Genomic DNA, 23,675 nt, shown 5'->3' with positions numbered 1-23,675 from the left:
TTGCTTAAACTGTGTTTCCTGACTGCTAAAACCCAAAGAATTCTGTGTGCTCTCTAAATTAAAATTAGGTGGTGAAAATAAAAATAAAATCAACTAGCCAGTGAAAATTGAAATAAAATCCATTAGGTTGGGAGCCAATTTCAGTTCACTATACTTCAGAGAAAATCAGAAATTTTCACATTCAACCTAAGCTAAGTCCCCAATAGATCCAAAACTTTCCTTTTCCTACAGTATCAACCTCAAATATAAATATTAGATCTCAGATCTTATTTTAAGCACAACCGGGGTGGGAGGCATTAAAAAAATAACAGTTTTAGACAGGCACAAGATAGGTCAAGTCACAGAAGGAAGACAGAGCTTTGCCCATCATACCCACTGATAATTTCTTTACCTGAATGGCTCTATTTCTCCTCAAAAAAAAAAAAAAAAAATAATTCCTCAGACTGAATAAAATTAAATAATTACTTCTTTGTAATATATATTTAGCCTCAAAAAGGTTATACTTAAAACCGGTCTGTTTCAGAACTAAAAGGTTGATAAAATTAAATAATAACTTTACCTTTTTTTTTTTAATTGAGCTTCAAGAAAGTTATACTTAAACGCAGTCTGTTCTGGTATTAAATGTACAGACTACTGTAAATACAGAAATATGGGCCCTTTTTGTACTTGCTTATGCAACTTATATAAAATTCCTTCATAGAAGATGCTGACAAGTTCCAAGTTGTTCTTCTGAGGGTGGAGAGAAATTCATCTTTAATTTCAAAATCTACCCCTAAAACAGCCAAGTTACATGGGGAGAAACTGCAAAACTTTCCCATGAACTTCCTGAGGTGTTTTTGTGCAAGAGGGCAAAAAAAGAGATTATTTTCATGTCAAGAAGCTGTGGCAGAAATCAGATGGGCCACAGCTTTTCCTCATGTTCTCTGAGGAAACAATGAATGAAAAACAGGAAAAAGACCCCATAAATGAAATGTCAGCTTTTCAGGGCCCTTCTCCTCCCATTCCAGGGACACTTTTGTGTAGCCTGGCTCCTTTTCTCATGTGATAACCCTGGATCAAGGAAAAAAAAACAGCTTTTCCAAATAGCAAACAGAGAAAAGCTGTCCAATTTCCTTTTTTTTTTTTTTTTTTTTTTTTTTTTTTTTTAACCTTGTTCTTGTGGCTTATCTGTGAGCATAGGGACAGCATGTTTTCCACACACTGGATTTCTGTGGATTTAAGAAATATCCCTTTCCTCGTGGGAGGATGGGGGATGATTAAGCTGTGGAGTATCACAGCATTCTCTATGGAAGGCCAAGATGTGCTGGCTGGATTTCCTCGGGAGGACAAAGGTATTTTAAAAGATTCTTCTCCATTGTCTACTTTGCTGTCTATAAATCCATGCTGGGAATTCATTTCTGAAGAGGATTAAAGTTTGTTAGGAGATGATCAATAATTTATTTCTGAATGTTTTTAAAACAAACCATTTCTTTAAGGGTAAGTTGTTTGTTTTAGGCATTTTTTTTTTCATTTTCTTTTTTAAAAATAAGAATTTACATCCATCAAAATGAACCAGGACAACGAAATCACCCATGGAATTTAGTAACATGCACAACTGATTAAATTCAAGATCAAACCATTTTTTTTTTTTTTTAAATAAAGTAAAATACCTGATTGATGTAAAACATTTTGAGTGGCTTTCTCTTTGTGGGCATTCAAAAGTGTACATTTTACCTTGAGCAACTGGGGTTTTTGGGATCAAAAGTCCTGGAAGTTGATGGAAAATTGTTTCGCAGGAACAGACCCTTTTGCAGGCTCTGAGTGGCACACTGGGATCATTTTGAAAGCAAACTGGAGGACAGAAATCCTGGTACACAGCTCTTCTCTTCTAAAACAGAAGTTTGGGATGGGCCATATAGAAGTGGAATTTACACCAGAATTCAGATCTCTCCATTCAGAGCTCCATATCCATATTATTAATAATATTTTTCCTTACTCAGCCCTCACAACTCCATTCCGCTAACACTTAAATTACCCAAATTTTGAGCCTAGTCCCAGTGGATCAGCCTGAAGAGAGCCCACAACTTGTTCTTGGAAAAGACTGAGAGATGATGAGATGTATTCATGACTCTACTTTTTTCTTTCAGTCCTTGGTGTGAAAATTATCATGCACAACTCTCAGAAAATAAAAGGCAACTGAGAAATCTCTGCAAAACATCTAGAAACAGAACACGTGGCAAAAGAATGCTTGGTAATTGTTCTCCTGCAATTAAATGTTGCTCCATCAATTAGAAAACACCCAATTTCTGACCAATTCAAAAGCCTGAGCCAGAGCCTGCATTCCCTTGTACTTTTTTGATAAAAAATGGGATTGCCCAGGTAGGATCCTGTTAGCTGAGCAGAATTACATGGATCATAAAGAAAGATCATTTAATTATTACGGGGAAAACTGACTGCAGGAGATTAAAAAGCTGCAGTGCACTGAGGAAATGCAGGAATTCTGCAGCCCAAGTGTGTTAGCCAAGCAAAGGTGTGAGGAACTGGGGCATGAAAAGGACCCATTCACTGCCTCCTAAAAATTCCTGGAGTGAGGCAACACCAGCAGCACACACGGAACCTGTGAGCCCACACAAGTGCCACGGCACAGAATCCTGGCAGTCCTCACATTGAAGAGTTTAAGGGGAGTGACTTAGAGCTCTCCTGGCCATGGGGATGGCCCTCTGGAAAAAGAGCCAAATTAAATCAGCAATAGGGCTGCATTTCATCAGCACACACTCGGAGCCTGCAGTTGTCAGACAAGCTTTGCCTCTCGCAGAGGTGCAGCAACCAATTACACACAGCACAGTCTTGAGCTGTGAAATTTTAATTCGTGCCCCAGCAGATTAGAATATCAATTACAAACCCAGTGCAAGAACACAGGGGAAGTGTCAAGGTGCCCCCCCACAAATAACACCCTTAAATTGATTTTTCCTCCTTCAAGTCTCATTGTGAAAAAAAGATTTTTTTTTTCCCCTTTTCTGTTTTATATGTATCAGGAGACTGTGCATTCTGTTGCCACCTCTCCAGAGTGTAAACTCAGCATCCCACATGCACAGGAATAACACAGGGCTGACCAGAAACACCCCCAGGTACCTCTGCTATGGTCATTCTCATAGCACTGACAGGTGAGGGCTCAATCTCCACCAGCTGAACTGCATTAAAACTCTGGATGCAGGGAGTGCACAGGAAGGAGAACACAGCAGCAAAGGTTAGAGAGGCAGAGCAAAGACTCAGAAAGATTCTGGTCACTGTTATCAAGAACAACCACAGAATATCCTGAGCTGGAAGGGACCCATCAGCATTAACCAGTCCAACTCCTGGCCCTGCACAGACACCCCAACAATCCCACCCAAGGGCATTGTCCAAACATGTATTTACAGCAATAACTGACTCTTTCTGGAATAAAAATCAAAAGCAGAGTTTGTTAAAAGGGAAATACAAAGGAGACCCAGTCAGAGATGTCAAGGTGACTGGGAAAATCAGTCTTATGCAGGTCTTGATCTGAATCACTTGAGCTGCACATCAGGACTGCCCAAGTCAGCCTACTCACGAATTCCAGGCAGAAAAAGGGTGTATGTTTTAAAGATCCAAACTTATTTTAAACAGCTGTTTCTTAAAATAACATCCGTAATGTCAATGGGACATCAAGAATCCACTCTAATCAAGGTGCTGTTTGGAAATGCACTTACATCCTCTGATTCACTTGCTTTTAATGGCATTAATGATTGCTTTGGAAGCAACACAGAAACCAAGATAAGAGTTTTGGATATTATTTTGGAATACAGTGTTTTACCAGCATTATTTTTAGTAACTCTCTCTATGTATCTCCGAGTATTCCTTGCACAATTCAGGTGCGTAGGGACAGTTGTATTTGGGACAGCTGTAACCCAACATCAGTGAATATTACAAGGACCTCACCAGCAGGATAAAAAGCAGGTTGAAAGCAGTGAAACAGAGGACTGTTAGTCACAATCTGGAAGCCAAAAAAAGATTCTGTTCTTTTGTGAATGATGTAGAGCCTGTTTGATGCTTTTTTTACCATCACCCACCTCCTGCAACCAGGCCACTCTCCCTTTCTTTCCCAAAAATACAGCATGAAGTTAAACCAGACTGGGCTACCAGTGATTCTCCTCCCCATTTATAACAATCTGCTTTAAAACAGAGCAAGAGCAAGTAACTTCAGGGATTCTCAGAGCTCTTACAGTGTCACTGTCACTGGGCTGGAACTGGAAAGGCTGAGGTTTGTGGAACACAGAGTTCTCCTGTAAGAACAGCTGGAGATTGTAATCCCGCACCACCTGAGGAAAGAAAAAGGTTTATTTAGACTCCTTGTTTTGTGAACTGAAAAACAGCTGCAGAGCAAAACTAGCACAATTTCCAGCTGAGATTAAACCTGCAGCAAAAGCTTGGGTGCACCAGCAGGGAATTGAGGACAGAGTTGTTCAGAGCTACTGGCAGGAGACACAGTGGGTGACAAGAACTAAAATCCCCCTGCCTTTTACCTACAAAACGGGGGAAAAAACCTCCAGCTGTTAAACAGACACCTTCCTTTGTCACTGCCATAAATATTTTCCCCCCCTCTTGTGGGTAATTTCCTGTGCACCACTCTTTCTTAAGATGAAAAGTCTTAATTTGGCAGAAATTATTAGCTGTGGGAGCTGAAAAGACTAATTGGAATAATGCATCCAAAATCAGTTACAAACTTCATCTCTCTATTAGATTGCTTTCAGAGAAAACTCTTTGAGCTTGCATTTTGCTGAAGCGAAACTCCTTCAGCTCCCAAATTTGTTTAATGATACGTTTCAGACAGCATGACACAGATCCCTAAACAAACCTCTTATGTCACAATTTACACAGATTTACAAAGAAATACCCAGTGATTGCAAGATGAAAAAAATAGGATCACTGGTTGAAGAACTCTTACAGAGCATTCACTGCCTCAATTGATGAAAATGCATCAAAATTATATCAATTTATTACCAAACTGGGGGTTTACATGTACAAAGGAGATAATAAAGATGGTATTTATCCAGAAATAGCAGCATTGTACATGACCAAGAACTCTGTGCTGCGTGGACAATGGGAAATAAAACTTGTTCTCTAATGCAGCAAAATGTTGATGCTTGTGTTGCTGAATTACTGAACTGTAAAAAATTAATCTCCAGTTAAAGAAAGTAAATAGTCCTCCAGGGCCAATAATACACTCATCTAAACCAGAAAAGTACATAATTACTCCTCCAATTTGAGCAGTTGAACATAAACACGCTCAAATGGGGTGAAAACAGACAGGGATTTGCATCACGAATTCCCAGAAATAGAAATCCAGAAAATACTAAAGGAGGAAACATCTGCAGCTTCAGAGGATGCTCAACACTGATCTGGCATCAAAATCATTTCATTTAACCTGCTATTCCATTGAATTGTCCTTTAGATCCATGTGAACACTGACCATAGCACACAACCCTGGGCCATGCCAAGTATGTGGAGCTATTTTAACTTCAATTAGGGAAAAAACAAAAAACAAACAAACAAACAAACAAAAAAAAAAACAAAACAAAAAACAAAAACCAAAAAAAACCCAAATGAAGTTACTGAAGACGTGAAAACCTACACAGGTATTTTAATGTGCTTTCCCCACAGAAATCTGACTCCCAAGCAACTCAGTTCGAAGCAGAAAACACATTTTTACAACAGCACTCCTAGGAGATTTTCCCTCAAAGCCACAGTAAGTGGTTAAAAATGAAAACAACTGTTATCAGAACAGGAGGCCTGGGAGAATGTGCAAGCCCAGCACATGAAATCCTGCATTTGCACAAAATATTGGACAGTTGATAAAAAGAGAATAAAAAGACTCCAAAGCAACACTGTATCCTTGGGATTAAGCGGCAAGTTTTCCAAATAGATTTCCTGTTATTCAGTGATTAAATCAATGTTCTTACAGAGTTTCTTTCTGAAGTCAATGTCAACTGACAGGTTAAAACAGACCTGAAATCAAACGTTAAATATATCCCATATGTACAAATAAGGCACAGTCAGAGATGTGCATGAAAGGAATTATTTGCCCTCTTACCAGAAACCTCACAGAAATGTTACTCATAACAGCAAATGGAACTGCAGAAAATGTTCCAAAGAAAATCAGCTTTTGTTTTCCAAAAGAGAAATACAAAAAGTTCAAGTCTTGACTACGACTGTTCAAGTGAAAAGAACGTTAAATTGCATTTTCACAGAATCACAGTTCTAGACTGGTTTAGGTGGGAAGGGAGCTAGAAAATCATCCCATTCCATCCTTGCCATGGGCAGGGACACCTTCCACTGTCCCAGGTTGCTCCAAGCCCCCGTGTCCAGCCTGGCCTTGGACACTTCCAGGGATCCAGGGGCAGCCACAGCTGCTCTGGGCACCCTGTGCCAGCGCTTTTCCATCCTCACAGGGAACAATTCCTGCCCAATATCCCATCTAAATTTATCCTCTTTGGGGTCAGTGTTCCCACCCCAGTGTCAGAGGAATGACCCAGGAGTAATAAAACCTCCAAAGCTCCAACAAACAATGACAAAACTATGAAAAGCCTGCATTTTATACAGAAAATCTGTTTTTTAGCTGCTTCCCTCAATATGCATCACATCGGTAACAGCCAGTCCTGCCCATACAAGGAGCCATCCCTGGCACTCATGGGAAGCAATCTGTGTCTTTCTAAAGGACAAACACAATTTAGTTCCATCCTGCAAAGAGAAATATAGTTCAGATGGAAGAGCAAAAATATTCCTCCCAATGACCTGAAGTGTCTCTTCTAAGCAGAGCCTGCCAAGCTTGTACTGCAAACTAACACAGAGCAGGTGAAGAAGCATTCAAAACCCCCCATAAATATTTAAAACCTTTGCTTTGATGACAGGTTTATTCTAAATTGCTAACAAATTTATTACATGTTTAACAGCTTAAGCTGCTTTTGAAAGACAGGGATGGGTTTTGGTGGAGAGATGATGTTTTTTTTCTGGATTCCTTTTTTGGGCTGATTATTGCAACCTGAACCTGTTGTGGAAAGAAAGGATAAGCAAAGCCTGTGGAAAAAATCCACCAGTCAATATATTCAGAGCGAAGCACACATTTTCAGTAGCAAAGCAACACCAATTTCTCTTCTTTGCATTCCTGAAGCACAAGGAGAAAAGCAAATGGAGTTGTAGAAACCAGTTGTAAAAGCCCTGCTCAGACTTGCCAGCTGGATCCACATTTCTGTCCCTTCTCCAGGCATGGTGCCCACAGAGTAAAGCACAAACACAACTGTTCCCCTCACACACACAGCCTGACTTGGTTGCTGTGTAAAATCAGCCAGACCTGGAGCTCTCTGGCCTGGCTAACAAAAACTACACCAACCTCAGCACACTCCCATGTCTGAGGAAAGGATTCCTGCTCCAAGGAACTGCTTGGATGTGGCAGCTTAGAATTGGATCAAAGTCCCAATCAACCTAGCTCTCTGAATACTCTGAACACAAAGGATCTGATACAACAGTGAAAAATTAATTATGCAGGCATTATACAGAAGCCTGTTTAGCTAAAAGATTCCAAGCCAGCATTTCTGGGGAAGGTATTTGAAGCAGACCTGAATAATACCCCCCAAGGTAAATTATTGAAAGTCCTTCTACAACTGAAGAGAAAATGGTATTTTGATTATTTTTACAGTTGCTGCCAAGTAAATTCAAAGCTGAGGGTGAAGCCCGTTTTTCATGCTCCCCCTTTAGATCTCTGAAGGTGTGAGATCACTAGCTTGGAGGTAAATAAGGAACGTCTTAAATGAGCTTTTGCTCCACATCTGCGTGTGAATGAGCTCTGTTTCTGGGTGGGTGGGTAAGGTAAATGTATAAAGGAATATTATGACTGCACCAAAGAAGCTTTTCTGAGCTCAATGGCAATTTCTTTTTCTCTCCTTTGCCCAGCAGATGAATTATTTAAGTATCAAAATTACCCTGGAAGCGATCACACCTCTCTCAGTCTGGCTGCTCGACAAAGCAAACAAACCATGTCTATGACAGGCTCTAATTTGTTTGCTGTGTTTGCCACTCTTAATTCCAGGGAGAAAATAGCGCAATAGTTTGGATTTTAAGTTGACAGACGATTATTAAGAAATGATCCAAGCAGTTTCCCAGGGCTTTGCTCCAGATTACACCGTGCAGAACCCTCAGCTGCAATTTCCCCTCCCAAAGGCGCAGGGTGAGGAGAACTGAGCATCTCTGGATGCAAATGCACTCAGGGGAAGGCAGTCTGGCTGCCAGAGGAAAAATCCTCCCCAAGAAAACTGTCTGGTGTCTTCTAACTTACTACCACTCAGGAGTAACCAAAAATAACAACCTTTCAGTTTTGTCATTATTTTAGAAGCAAATCTTAGGCCTGGGGATTTTGTCCATGCTGCAAGGATTCAGTTACAAAGGATCACTGAGTTCAAACTTACCCTGCTGGAAGTCTCCAGTAAAAACTGGAATGTGTTTTGTACAGCTTGGCATGTCTCTAGTTCAGTCCTGCTGAATGCCATTAAATAATCTTTAAGGTGATCATATATATTTCCATCAAGAGCCTGCACAAGGGACAGAAATAAAGAAAATCAGGACAAGCAGGAAGTAACTCCGTATACAATTTATCAGTATTCACCCTGGGACTTGCAAGACGCTCACTCCACATTTTTTTTTTAGCAGATTTACACCTGTGAGAAGTGGACAGAGCCCATCCCTCACTCCTGGCAGGAGGAATGACAGTGCTGGGCTCCCATTAGATGGCAGCACACAGCACTGCAACAGCATCCCGGCGATTTCCATCCAGCTGTTCCCACGGACAGAGCAGCTCTGGAGAAGGGAATGTGCTCAGGAGATGTCACTGAGGGCAAGAAGACACCCAGGAACTGCAAGGCCATGGGGTGCTGCCAACCAAAGTATTCCTCAGCGAATGGTGCCAGGACACTCAACATCTGGACGTGACACGTCCCCAGATGTTTGCTTATCAAAAACAGCTGAGCAATAGCTGCCACTTCAACTTTTCTTTTGTGCATAGAAATACCAAATAAGTAACACTAATTTATCCCAAAACAGCAGTGACAGCGAAGTTCAAACCCCAAAGCTCTGTTGCAAGCAGAGCTGTAAAATCACATCACACAGTGTAGGTTACACAAGTTCTGTGTTAAATATGAAGTGACTTTTGCAAGTCGCTGACAATGTCAGTGTAAATTTGCAAGTGACTGACAATGTCATTTAAATATTTAACTCAGGATGTATTTAAATACATATGATACAGATTTTTAAATAGGTCATATTTCACAGATAACAATTTAAACAGTGGATTCATGGAAACTGTGCATACTCCACTTCAACAAACGCAAGAATGTGTCTCTCTAGAAAACTGTATTTGATTATTTAAATAATTTTGAAAATTTGATCGGGGCAGACGAGTGAAATCGTGCAAGACCTAAGGAATAGTTTCTGCCCCTGAACAGTCAAGCCCAACGTTTAAGGTGAGGTGAACAGACACAACAAATGAGACACAAATCCTGGAAGTGTCCAAGGCCAGGCTGGACAGGACTTGGAGGAACCTGGGATAGTGCAAGGTGTCCCTGTCCATTATGGGGTGGAACTGGATGAGCTTTCAGGTCCCTTCCAACCCAAACCATTCCATGGTTTCTGAAATCCCCCAGAACTTAGGAAGAACAGAAGAGATCTTCCTTCTGCAAAGTTTTCCCAGTAGTACACAGCCCCCTTCAGTGAGGGATGCTTTGAGGAGATAATCAAATTACGGGACTGAAATTCTCACATCCAGACTCTGATATCCCAAATCCACTTCACTCTACAGTATTTCCTTCATCCTCCACCTTCCAAGCATAAAGGAATTTTTAGCAGAGGCGGATTGTTTCCTCTAGCCTTACACATCAAACCTACTCAAACTGAACAGTCCTGTGACCATCAGGAAACCATTATGCCATACCAGTAGCAAACTGGGAACTCATTCAAAGCCCCCACATTGTAGCTGGATCACTTGCTTGCTCAAAGGCCAGGCTTGAAGGATCAGCAGGTGGGGCAGCTCCTGGAGCTGCCATGGGAAGGACTTCCCAATATGGCTTGGAAAGAAAGGATAACTGCTCCAGGCTCCTGCAAGGGGTGTCAGCTCCACCTAACACTCTGTTAAATAAAATCTTAAAAAATTCTTAACTAAAGAGTTATGTAATACAAGCTTAGAGTTGGGATGTTCAGTTGAGGAAAACATCAGGAAAATCCCAGCAGCAAAGCCACAGAAACTAGGCAGCCATACACAGACACAGTTTCAGCTCTTGCCTGTGCTGGTGTGGGCACAGCTTTGCTGGGATTCACCCTGAGCTGGCTCAGAAGGCTCAGTCCCAGGATTTGAACCTCCCTGTCCTTTTACACCTGAAGGGACGAGCCCTCGGTGTCACAGGAGAGCTGGGGTCACCATCCCATTCCAAGGGCACTCACTGAAATATTTACATCCAATACCTGCAGCCCCAACAGCAGCTCAGCCCGGTGCTCACAGAGCATACAAATGATGGGTAGATTTGCCAAGACTGCCTGTGCTCTCCCTGGAGGACCACAGGAAGCCTGAAACTCCCCCAGAGTGGAGCTGTCAACTTTTATCTGTTCCTAAAGCTTTTCAGCTAAGCACCAGGGCTGGAGTGCAACTCTGCTAAGAAATGTAAATAAATAATTGCAATTTGGCAAAGTAGTTCTAAGTGTTCAGTTTGCAAAGCAGCTGTGACTTTTTTTCATCCCACGATGCCATAAATGAGTATTTCACAGCTCCATATCAAACCCAAATGTTGTTTTTATGTCAAAGCCCACACGAAGAGTTTGTGTTGTTACATTTAAGTCATAAATGCTGAGATCTGCGCCGGGTTTTGGCACTCTGTGTGCTCTGCAGAGCCAGTGGAGAGAAGTTGGTACTTGTGTGTTGTGATTGATCCCTCTCCAAGATAGATGGCTAAAATAGGTCAGCTGAAAGGCAGGATGCCAAGGGCCTATTCCTCTTCACTGACCGTAAATAGTGTCCCCACAATTAGCTCAGACAGACACGTCAGGCACACACAGCCCAGCCCCACACGTGTTTATTCCCTCCAATTATCATCCACACAGCACTGGGGATTAATTCATGTCCAGCTGCAGTCTGCAGTTCAAGGAATATTAAAAAAAAAAAAAAAAAAGGAGGGAGAAATATTAACCTCATTATTTCCCCCTTCCTTCTGCTATGACCACAGCTCTGCTGAGATGCTAGAACCCCTCCCAGTGGGATATAAAAAATAAAGATATTTAAGAAAGAACATCAGAGCAAAGTGTGGCAAAGCATTAGGGAGCACACGGGTCTGTCAGCATGTGAGAGCTGCATTACAGCCTGACTCCTTTCATTAATTAAAAGCAGTTTCAATATGATGAAGTTCTTAAATACCGACGAGAACTGCCAGAACTCTGAAGTTCTGAAAGTCACTGCAATATCACACAGGCATGGCTGAGAAGGCAGCTCCAACACAGACTAAAAAGCTCCTTGTGGCACAGAAAAGGTGACATCCCATCAACCACACGATCAGAGAGCTGGTTGGTTCCAGACTTGCAATAATAATAGATTTATCCTTTCTATAAAATGGTAATTATTACATCGAGCTGGATGTGTTCATATTAAAACAAAAGACTTGACTCGCTGAACTGCAGGATATAAATTAACATTCACATGGGGTTTTATCAGCTGAATCACATTCACTTACAAAGGCTCTGACCCAAACCACCGAACATAACAGGTTTTGAAAGGAAAAGTCTTTTCAAAATTTCTCATCACACAACTTGAAGGGGAAACTGGAAAAAAAAGCAAATCAAAAAACCCAACACCCATTATTCCTCTACAATGGCTTTTGTTCTCTTTCTGACTCTCCAGAGAGCACTAAATCACTTACTGTATTACAATCCCACTGAAAAACCTGTCTTTTTGTCAACTTCAAAAGGAAATCAAAGTTTTTTTTTTTTTAAAAAAAACAAATCTGGCATCAAACCCAAGATAATAAGAAGTTAAGTAGCACAAAATTACAATTTCCAAGGAAAGAAAAAAGTCACTGTTTTTTTCAAAAATCATTTCTTTACAGCAGAATTGCCAGACTAAAGGTGCAAAACTTCTTCCCCCTGTGTCCAAGCTTGAGAAGCTAAAGGCTGGAATTAGGGCATAGAAGAGTTGAAGCTGTTAATAAATGCAATGGACACACAACCAAATTAAAGCCTATTTCTAGAAGAAATCCTATATACTAAGTCAAAACTATAAAATTATACACAGAGGAAATGGGACAAGAACACTGTTTTGATTTCAACATCCAAGTTTCAGGTATCACCTTGAGAGTTTTTCCAAGAAACAAAACTTCAGTCCTAGTCAGATCATCATTTTCAGGAGGGTTTTTTTGTTGTTGCTGTTGTTGTTTCAAGAGATGATACCAAACATTTTGTGACTTTAGCTTCAATCATTCTACATTCTGTGAAAATTCCCTCAAAAGCAAATATGTAAATGGAAGTATTTTAGCTATTATTAGGACATTTGTTGGCTCTTGGGAGGTTGTTACTCATTTAAAATAACATACAATGTAGAACAGACCCTGTGCAGAATTTTCATCTTCATTTATGTGACTGATTTTGAGGTCTCTTCACTAAAACATTTACAGGTCTCAGCCACACTCCACTTAAAAATTACCATTTCAATGCCTTGGATAAGACAAAGAACAAGCTGAACTACTCTGTATTTTTTATTTTAAAAGCAAACAGAAATTAAAAATGGAAATTATCTGCCCCACACACAACACAGACCAGAGCTGTGTGAAGCCACCAACATGACTTTTCCCTGTTATCCCATTTATTTATGAAATATTCCTGGCATTCTGTTCCTGTTTGTCTTGCACAGAAACTCTTAAGAGCTGTGCTGAAACTCCGGGTAATGATTTCACAGTTTAAACTCATATTTGAACTAAACCTCTCATTTAACCACCAGGCACCAAAACCAGTGCCAGGTGAAAAACCCCCAGTTAAAGGCACACTTGTAGAGCCATGCGGGTTTCACTGACTAATTCACACCAGTCTCATCTGAACCGCCACTGCCTAGAAATAATTTGGGTTTTTGCAAACACACATTCATGTTTCTACGTATTTTAAACTCCCTAACCCCACACTTGTGATAAGAACCATCGTCCTAAAACTGGCAGTGGAACAGGATGATCTTTAAGGTCCCTTCCAACCCAAACCATCCTATGGCTCTGTGAGATTAGGTTTTCATTTCAAAACATCCATCCTTCCCTAAGCTGATGCAACCCTGCAGCTTTTTGAGGACTAATTTTGCCACTAAAATAATTGGCAAACGCTCCCTAAGCTGCCACTGCTCGGCCGGAAACAATAGAACTGATGTGGAAGGCAAGGAATTTCCTTACATGGGTGGAGGGAACAGCACAAAATTAGAGCTGACCCTCCCCTGCCTGGGCTGCAGCCTGAAAACAGAAAGATAAGGGAAAGAAAAGAAAACTGAACAAAAAATCATTGTGTTTGTGAAGTGGTAACTTTTCTGTGGAGTCAATGGGATTGCATCCCAGTAATGTCACTTATTTTCCTGTTCAGGAGTCAAGCCCCCAAATCAAAAGCGAGATCTGTATAATAGATTCCACTTTCTATTTTATATTTATATTAAAATAATTTTGTATGTGAATATATTTATATTAAGAACGAAAATTAAATTCTTTTACCACCCCATTCTCATTGGCATTAAAACCCCTGTTTTGTCTATCCCTGTTCTGCTTTGCATTGAAAACCACTCGGAATCCATTAAGAACAGGGACTTGAGTTTTCATCCTTTATTTTCTGTAATACTACCCAAACCTTTTCCTTACTTAAAATTAAAAACCCAATAATCTGAATTACAGAACAAACATGCTGAGTGAAGCTTTTTGAGTGTTTGTTCTTGAAACTCCTGCCTCCAGTCCATTAAATAAACAGAGTTATCTCATGGATGACACAGTCTGGGAATTTTCAGTTGAATGATTTTGGTAAGTGAGACTCCACTGAGGGTTTTAATTTTTATATGTCAGAAAAGATACAATTCATATTATAAGGAAAGGCTGGGGTACAGACAATAATAATTTGTCAACAGGTATTCTTAGAATTAAAGCGTCAGCTTCAATCTTTCTAGGGTGGGAAGTCTCTGTATTTTAGCACAAACGGCAACAAATCTCCTTTTATCTGGCAGTGAAGGATAAAGTGTTTGAAAAACTCATCTAAAACTCAGAACAAAGTCAAGAGCCTGGATCAGCTGGATTTGCCACACTCAGCACTATTCAGAGCTGTGAAATGGAACAGCACTCCGCAAGGACGTGAGGAGAGGAAGGAAGGAAGGTCAGGAAAACCCATCCTTCTTGGGTAACAGCTCCATTCCAGTGTCATTTTCCTTTAAAAATGCTGATTCCTGGCATCAGTTTCTCCTAATACAGAAGAAAAGCTGCTTATTTTTCCTTTTAGACTCCTCCATCCCTGCAGCATTTATCACTGCTGAAATCCCTTCCTCTCCATCAAGACCCTCCAACATAAATCAGGGATGTGTTTGTCAACAGAACATGACACCTGTACCTGAATTCCCAACAAAGCCCAGATCAAAGCCCCAGCAGTGTCCCTGAACAACCTGCCTGGAGCAACGTGGAGCTGCTGGGATCAGGCTCCAGTGCTCCCAGAGCTCCTGCAGGAACAACTGCGCCCTGTCCATGCCCATCACGGCTTTGAGGGCTGAAGGCTGACTTCCAAATGACACAGATCTGCTGCCCAGCCTGCCCTTTACAGAAAAGGGAAAAAAACTTGGTTTTCTGCTCAGCTGTGCAAGTAGAGAAAGCTGCTAAGAAAAGCTGAGGGCAAACCCCAACTCTGTTCCCTGGATCAAGAAGTGAGTGCTGGGCTTCCTTGGCTGACAGGGAGAGAGGAGCACCTAAGTTTTAGCTCTGTGAAATTAGGATTTCAGGTTAACAGGGGAACAGTCACAGTCTGCGTCCGAAGCAATGCAGAGCTTATCTAAGGCTGTAAAATGATCTGCATCTCAGGATAATCTTACACATCCAAAGGCTGTGTTGATAAGTCTGCTTTAGTGAGGTCCAGATCCAACTCGTTCGTGGAGTATCACTACCTAGTTCTGTCTGGGAATATCTGAAATCCAGTGAGACTTTCCCACCTGGAGCACTGCACCCAGATCCAGAGTCCTATGCACAGGAAGGACATGGACCTGTTACAGCAGGCCCAGAAGATGCCAACAGGTCTGAGTGAAGAAGGGTTTAGGAGTCCCTACAAAAAGATCCTCTCTGGCTTCTGCTCCTTCTTGCATTTCCACAGAAAGCAATTTTAAGAAATATTTCTAACTGCCTTGTTGCTGTCAGGGCTAATTAATTTCTCCTGCCTCTTTTTTTTTTTCCCCCCTAAATCCACATCCTGCATGGCCACGTGCTATTCAGGAGTGCATTTGTTCAAACCAGCTCTCAACAAGCAAGCACAACATATTCCAGGGATGTGCCCACCCTGCTGAAGAGCAGAGATACATGCAAAACTGGGAATAACACCAGCAGACCAAGAGGTAGGAAGAGAACATAATGATAGGAATAGAAAGCTATAAATAAATATGAACAATAAATAAAGCTTCTTTAAATCAACAAGGCTTGATGAAGCTCAGAGTTTCCTCTTCTCCCACACCCTGGACGAGCTCTCACCACTGCGAACACATGAACAATGGACACTGGAAGACCATGAGAGCCCCAAGTTCCTTTCAGCTGGGTGCCCACAAACACACTTTGCACTTTCCCTTACCCCTGAGCTTTGTGTTCTCTGCTGTCAGGAGTTTGGGGCTTGTTTGCAAGTTCTTTGTTTGCTCTCATTAGTCACTTGATGATTGTTCTGCACATCATTTTGTTCCTTTACAATTTCACCAAGGTCATTGTTTTTACTGACAAAACCTTTGTTGTTGGGGCACTGCAGTCTCCTCTGTGCACAGAAAAATATGGAACAGCCACCAACAGATGCCTGTCACCCTCCCCCAGTGCAGGAAAAAAAGTCCCTTTAAAACAGAAGTAAGCAATATTAATGGTAATAACAAGATTTGCCTCCACCACCTGCAGTAGTCACATTTTAGGATGAGGGTCTGGTAGGTGAACACAGGCATGGCAGAAAATACCCTTTATAATTCCTTGTAATTGCCACAAAGTAGACAGCAGTGAGAGTTACCTGCTGGAGACAGCACTAAATTAATACTCCAAGGTTAAAGGACAATTCCACTGAAATCAGTGAGAACACCCTGATGTGAGACTGCCACAAGCATGGAAAAACAGGTCTTCAAATTCTACCACGTAAGGCTTATAAAACCCTGGAAGATATAAACAGATTCTAGGAATATCCAGAAATAATACTAGAATACTAGGAATATACTAGAAATAACACTCCTAAAAGTATCTCCCAAGACTTCTTGCAGCTAGTTTGCTTTTTCTTGCACAGCTCTGGAGTAAATCCCAGGGAGATTCCACTTTTGACAGGATGCATTTTTAATAAACTGCATCTTTGCTTTTGTCCTTCCTCATTCTTGGGGGGTGAGGGGGGTGGAATACTCTGGCTCAAATCCAACATTTGGAAGATGACTTTGTGTCAGAGCTGCCACCATCATGGTATCTTTGCATCTGGAGAGTACAGAGTGCTCGACATTGCTCATGCCAGTAATAAACAGCTTCCTTCACGTGGAAAAATGTGCATTTAAATCCTTCAGCACTTTGACACCATTTCTGCTCTTCAAGGATTCTTCTGCTGACCACAAGAATATCACCATCATCACAAAATGTCTGAGGAACAGCAGTGGGGTGTGTGCTCTGTCTGGATTTTTTACTTCTTCTTACCCAAAAATACATTATTTTGCTGCTCAGCTCAACAAATATTTTGATATTTTGACGCGATTTGGAAGGTAAGTTACAGAAATGCACTTTGCTCAAGAACAGGCCAGAGCCAATTATTTTTACCTCCTACAAAAGCAAATCTTACACACAGAGCCACCTCCAAGAAAGCTGTGGGAATTCTTCCTTACCGAATTCCATCCAGATTTAACAGCAGGTCTCCATAAGAACTCTCATGCTACAGGTGAACCATCCCTGACACACACACAAGCTTGGATAAATGCAAATCTTTTCTATATTACAACAACACAAACTAAGGGAGAGAAACCTTAAACTGACACAGATGTGCACATGAAAATGCATTTCACAACAAATCCCAATGTTTCTTAATAAATCTTTTCATTAAAATATTCTCTTAAAACTATTTTCTTAATATGTTCTTTTTAAAAATTAAGAAACAAGCATTTTCTTATAAATACTCCCCTGGCAGAGAAAATGTATTAAAAAGAAGTTACCAAAAAAAAAAAAAAATCAGATACTGAGCATAAACGTTCCTTAGGAACTTTTGTTTACTCTTTTGCAGCCTTGAAGTTTTTTAGCCACCTATTTCGCTGGGTTTAGGTTTTAATTTAGTTGATTCAATCTCAGTAATATCATTTTCATTTACTTCTTCAGATAAATCACTTCAACAAAACCTTTTCTGCCCCAGCACAAGCTGTTGTTCCCAACTGCTCCTTGGATTTATCACTTCCATCTGTTTGTTTTCTCTACGTGGGTTTAAAGTCACCTGTATTCAGTGAACAGGCTATTCAGAGGCTGCTCACAGCAGAGGCTCAGGGATGCAAATGTCCCGATATTAAAAATTTCAATAATTTAATATATTCCCAAGCGTTTCAGATTCTTATCATGCCAGAGAGATACAACCTGCAGCTTGATGTGGTCCTGTAAATTTAACACTGCTCTGTCTCACCCACAACACAAATGGTCTTGTCAGGATATTCAGAATATTCAGGCATTTTCCAATTCAAATTACAAATTCAATTAAATTTTATGCTAATGTATGAAACAATTAAGCAATATGAAAAGGGCAGAGTGTATTTCACACGGGGAATCCCACGTTCCTGAACAGGCTCCCTACAAAAGGACTACTCTGCCAGTCATGCTAAAGAGCAAGAACCAAACCAAACCAAACAAAACTATTTCTAGGAATTTTTGTCATCTACACAAATGTGTTCTTATAAGGAAAATGGCCCAGAGTGACAGCACTGTGATTATCTGCAATAATTATGGAATCACAGAACAATGACAGCAATTATCTCCCACAATAAAGGAAAAAAAATGGTGGGGGTAATGCCAAAGGTATGGCAGCTGCAGTGCAGCAAGAAGATTAATCCAGGGTTCCCAAACCCCACTTGGGAATTCTGTGTGCCAATTATGCTTTATTACTTTTAGGAGTCCATTCTCAATTATCTCCAGGGGAATCACACTAACAATTTATGCCTGCACTCCTTGTAAGCACCAATGGGTGAGGACAAAGATAATTTTAGCCTGAAGTCCATAATTAAAAATATTGTGAAAGGTTTTTCTCTTTCACAAGCAGATTCTCCCCACCCCCATCCCAAAGCCTGGCACAGAATCCCCATTCCAAGAGTATTCCAAGCAGTATTCCTGAACAAGGATTGATGGAACCACCAGTCATACCATATTCTTCAGAAGCTTGGAGGATTTTCTAGTCTTCCACTGTTTGATAGGACAGTGATGGGTAACAAAAATCAACAGAAAAATGAACAAAAATGGGATCTGGTGCTGTTAAATCTTATAATTAAATCACTTCTGAAGTGTGGCCTGATTGGGAATACGTAAATATACTCTGGCCTCTTGACAGTGTTTGAGGAACATAACTGCATTAAAGTTAAGCTCCCTTTCAAACTTATTTCAGTCCTGCAGGATTAATACTGAAATATTTTTAAAAACTCCTTAATTTCACAGTACCACTGCTCAGAGGCCCTCCCAACACTTTGCGGGCAGAGCAGAGCAAGAGACTGAAATCACACAGGAAGAGACATCCCAAGGATCTGGCAGGGATGGGATTTCTTTGATACAAGGCTGTCTTTAGTGCTGAGACTTTGCTATTAAATAAATTGAGCCTTTCAGCAAAGTTAATTCACTGAATGCTCCAATATCCCCTTTTAAATTAGAAATGGAGCTCCCAGACCCAGCCAGAGAGAAGGGTCTGTGCTCAGTGGGAATGCTGGGACACAGAATCCAGGGATCTGTACCTCAAGTCACACATGAAAGTATCATAAAAATACACTACAATAATCCAACTGAATGAACTGAGACTGAATCCAACTGAATGAACTGCCCAGTGAGAAGACCAAAGCCTGACAGATGTGGATCAGCTATTAAAATATGTTGAATTATTTAGGTATACACAGAGCCACAAACATCCGTCAACATTTTATGTAGAGAAAAAAGGTATGTATCAGATTTGCCATCTTTTTATGCACTTATTTCTTGGAATTCTGTATTTTTGAAATAAATCTTTTATTAAATTGGATTCTCATCTTTTAAATTACGATATGCAATATATAGAAATCTAGTGTAGTAAACACTGTACAATTCTATTAATAGGAGCAGTTTAAAATTTTGATTTCTAGTACTCTTGAGCTTCAACTAGAATCCCATTTTTAACTATCTAGTTTAATGTTCCAGTCAAAAGAAGCTTATCCAAGGAATTTCAGGTACCCAAATTCCAGAATGTTGTCACGATTCCTCCAAAAAACTTCCTTTTCATTTTCATTTTGAATGATTTTCAGCTCCCCATGACTTTCATATGAGATTAAAAGCCTTGAACCCAAGCACTGAAACCTTCCCAAAGTTTTAAAAATCCATGAGGATTTTTAAAAAGGTCCTCATGGAAAGGTGCTGCTGGATGCCCTGAACAATGCTAGTGCCAAGAGGAAAGCGAGCTGGGATGAACCAGTGCATGGAAAAGGTTATTCCCATTATCCATGAGCAATGTTGGGAATACCAGAGAGATTAATTCCTTTAATTAGCATCCCAATCCTACAAGGAATTACCTTACGGCTTTGATAATTTGCAAAACATTATAAAATAATATCCCCATTCAGCTGGATGACACCATTCCACACGTCAGTCAGCAAGAATTAGGGATACGAGGAAGCCACTGGTAGGGAATATTTGCTTCCCTCCACACCAAGGAGGTCTAGCCTGGCTGCAAAGCTTTCTAAGAAGAGATGACAGCTTGAACAGATGGGAATTTTAGGGCTCAAACCTGCAGGTAGGGAGACAAACCACACCGGAGCGTTCCCACTCCTCCTTCTCTTCCCCTGACTGAGATTCTGGGCCAGCTTTACAATCCATTATCTACTTAACAATTTGCAAAAACTAGATAGGAATTTTCGGCTGCAGGAAGGGATTCCAAGGCAAGGATGTTTCCTAAAGACCGTGCAAAAACCAGAGCTCAAGCAGTCCTTGTCCACACAGGGAATGAGCAGCTTCTCACCTCCAGCCATCCCAAAAGACCTGCACTGGCTCCAAAAACAGAAGAACTTTGGAAGCTGAAAGAATAAAGAACCCCTCAAAATTTGACAGCTGGCCCCTATGAAACCCTCAAAGATCTGTGGAAACTCTTCCCAGGTTTGCCTCCCTCTCGGCAAGACAGCTGTAGATTAGAAACCATTTTCCCAACAATGTTTTCTAGGATTTAATTTAACTTCAAATTCAGTGTGACGTTTTCCATCTTAAACTTATTGGCTTTGTGCTATTTTGGGCCTCATCTCCTTGTTATAGTTCTTCCAATGCTTTCATTATTGAAGTCGCTCAGAAGTGTTTTGTCCTGTCTCTGAAAACAGAAAATGAGTCACAGAATCACAGGATGGTTTCGTAGGAAGAGACCGTAAAAATCATCCCATTCCATCCCCCTGCCATGGGCAGGGACACCTTCCACTGTCCCAGGTTGCTCCATGTCCCATTTAATGTGGCCTTGGACACTTCCAGGGATCCAGGGGCAGCCACAGCTGCTCTGGGCACCCTGTGCCAGGGCCTGCCCACCCTCCCAGGGAACAATTCCTGCCCAAAATTCCACCTACTCCTGCCCTCTGGCAATGGGAAGCCATGCCCTGTGTCCTGTCCCTCCATCCCTTGTCCCAAGACCCCTTCAATCCCTCCTGGAGCCCCTTTAGGCAACGGAGGGGGCTCTGAGGCCTTCACATTTTCAGTAAATTTTACAGCTTAATATCACGTTTAACAGGACAAAACCTGTGCACGCACATTCAATTTTAAGAATTATCCACAAGTTTTCCCCCCAGTTTCAGTGGAAACTCATCCATTACAGGTAACTCACTGAAACACTGGGTGGTTACCAGTAACAGCAGGAAAAAAAAAAAAACAAACTCTGAGGAAAAAAAGTAACTTTTCCCTGCTTCTTCAATTCTTCCAGTGAATGTGGAGCTGCTAAAAACAAAGCCCTCAAGCAAACAAAACCCAGCAAAGGATGTCTTTGTGATGCTTTTCTCCATGAATCCTAAACCAGCAATCCAGGAATGCAGCACGTTTCCAGACAAAGCATGCTCGCCCCACCTGCCTCCCAAACAGAACGGACCAGGTGCTTCCTGAGCTGTGCTGTTCCCCCGGAGCAGCTCCAAGGCTTCTGCCTGGCACAGGGAAGTATTTTGGGAACTGTTCTCATTGTGTTACAGTGTGGCTTTGAAACAAGATGGCAGTTTCATTTCCTGCTCTGAATGAGCAAGTTTATGACAGCTGACCAAAATATCTCAAAGCCCCATCCAAAACCCAAATGGTTTCTATATAAAATCTTTAAATGAAAAAAAAAGTTCTACGTTTTCTGCTACCTCCCTCAATTATATTTCTCCCAGATTCCTTTTAAGTAACGCCTTCCCAATTCTAATCCTTACACTGCTTTCCTAATGCTTCTTTCTAGCAGGGGTTTTGAATTTTTCTTTTTTTTTCCTTGCTTTCCACTCATTTTCCTTGTTTTACATTCACCTTAAATCCCTGATTTCATCCCTGAACATTCTCCCTCTCTGCCCCTGTGCTCAGGTGAGACCCCACCTGCAGAGCTGCCCCAGCCCTGGGGCCAGCAGCAGCAGCAGGAGGACGTGGAGCTGCTGGAGAGAGTCCAGAGGAGGGCACAGAGGTGTTCTAAGGGCTGGAGCCAGGCTGGGAGAGCTGGGGGTGCTCACCTGGAGAGGAGAAGGCTCCAGGGAGTGCTCAGAGCCACTTCCAGGGCCCAAAGAGGCTCCAGGAGAGCTGGAGAGGGACTGGGGACAAGGGATGGAGGGACAGGACAAGGGGGAACACTTTTCTTCCGTAAGCATCTGTAAAATCACACTGTGCTTTTATAATCAGCCCTTTTCTTAAGTCAGTTTTGTGAAAACACCAAAGGAAATCTCACTGAAAAGTCAGTCACATTATCAAGAAATAGTTTACTTCACCCTGAGAAAACACTCATTGTTTTAAGATAATTAAGTTGCCCCGAGTTGTGTATTAGACTTTGCCATACTGCTTTTACACCGAATGGAGAAATAAACACCTGGATCTCTGAAATCAATGGCTTCTCTGGGTCAAATGCTTCACCAAGGGATTCATTTGTGACTGGAAGATGAGGTGGGACAAAGTGACTGTCACCAGGCCAATGTGACCATCACACTTTCTCATCTTCACAACAGAAATAGCTGTGACTCAGACCCATTCCTGTGCCTCAAGGTCGCATGAAAAGTCTGCGTGATGAACAAAGTGATTTTTCAGGGGGTGAGTGGTGGATTTGAAACTGAAAATACATATTTTATCTAGGAAAATTGGAAATATAAGAACCGGGGGGCAGAGGGCAGGGTTAGATGGGATTTTGGGAAGAAATTCCTCCCTAGGAGGGTGGGGAGGCCCTGGCACAGGGTGCCCAGAGAAGCTGTGGCTGCCCCTGGATCCCTGTAAGGGTCCAAGGCCAGGTTAGATGGGACTTGGAGCAACCTGGGACAGTGGCAGGTGTCCCTGCCCATGGCACTCCATGGCCACTGGAGGAATTTTAAGGTCGCTCCCAACCCGGACCAATCCATGATTCTATGACATACATACACCATAGTAACTGGTGCAAATACCATTTACTCTTAAGGCACATAAGCCTCCCTTGCTTGTGGTTTTACCAAAATTAACATCAAAAGTTGCATTTCCAGTGCAAATCCTCTTTTCACTTCCCTGCCGACATTAACTCACAGTCAGCCTGAATCCAAATGCTCCCAGCTGGAGTTAGCACATATTCCATGGACTGTGAACACCTAAAATTCTCTAAGGCACTTCTCAGGTATCAGCTGGGAATGGGAGAGATGAGCATTTAAGAACAAGAGACCACAACTGTGTATTAATCAGCTAGTAATTAATGTGGATGCAGAACTACACCATAACCTGGAATTCTTCTCCCCCAGGTTTGATGTGCACAACAACACAGAAGCAGATATCCCTGGATGAGAAAGCACTGTTGCATCAGGATCAGCTGTTGTGGAACCCACAACGAGCATCTTCTGGAACACTGGGACCACGTGCTGAGCACTATCCCTTCAGCCACCCCCCTCTGTAGGAATGACCACGAGGAAGCCAAGCACACTCATGAGCTGCCTGGGAAGGAAAGTTCCTGTGCCCATCTGATGCTGGAGATAATGCCATCCATGGTTGTTTTAACTGAGATTACAAAATATTTGTGGCTTGCTGCTGACAAGGACC

At 41.6% G+C, this 23,675-nt stretch overlaps 1 protein-coding gene across 1 annotated transcript in view; it reads right to left on the bottom strand.

Annotated features, from left to right (window-relative positions):
• The window catches only part of FCHSD2 (FCH and double SH3 domains 2), a 118,826-nt gene that overhangs the window by 22,127 nt on the left and 73,024 nt on the right, over positions 1 to 23,675 (bottom strand). Inside the window, exons 9-10 of the mRNA XM_062511177.1 lie at positions 8,457 to 8,579; positions 4,221 to 4,316 (exon numbers count right to left, since the gene is read on the bottom strand). Of these exons, the coding sequence (XP_062367161.1) occupies positions 4,221 to 4,316; positions 8,457 to 8,579 (219 nt within the window). The remainder of the gene's footprint in view (positions 1 to 4,220; positions 4,317 to 8,456; positions 8,580 to 23,675) is intronic.

The sequence above is a fragment of the Cinclus cinclus genome, chromosome 2, assembly GCF_963662255.1.
Source record: "Cinclus cinclus chromosome 2, bCinCin1.1, whole genome shotgun sequence".
NCBI classification, from domain to species: domain Eukaryota; kingdom Metazoa; phylum Chordata; class Aves; order Passeriformes; family Cinclidae; genus Cinclus; species Cinclus cinclus.
Note: the sequence above shows the minus strand (reverse complement) of the source record. Positions and strands in the feature narration are given on the sequence as shown.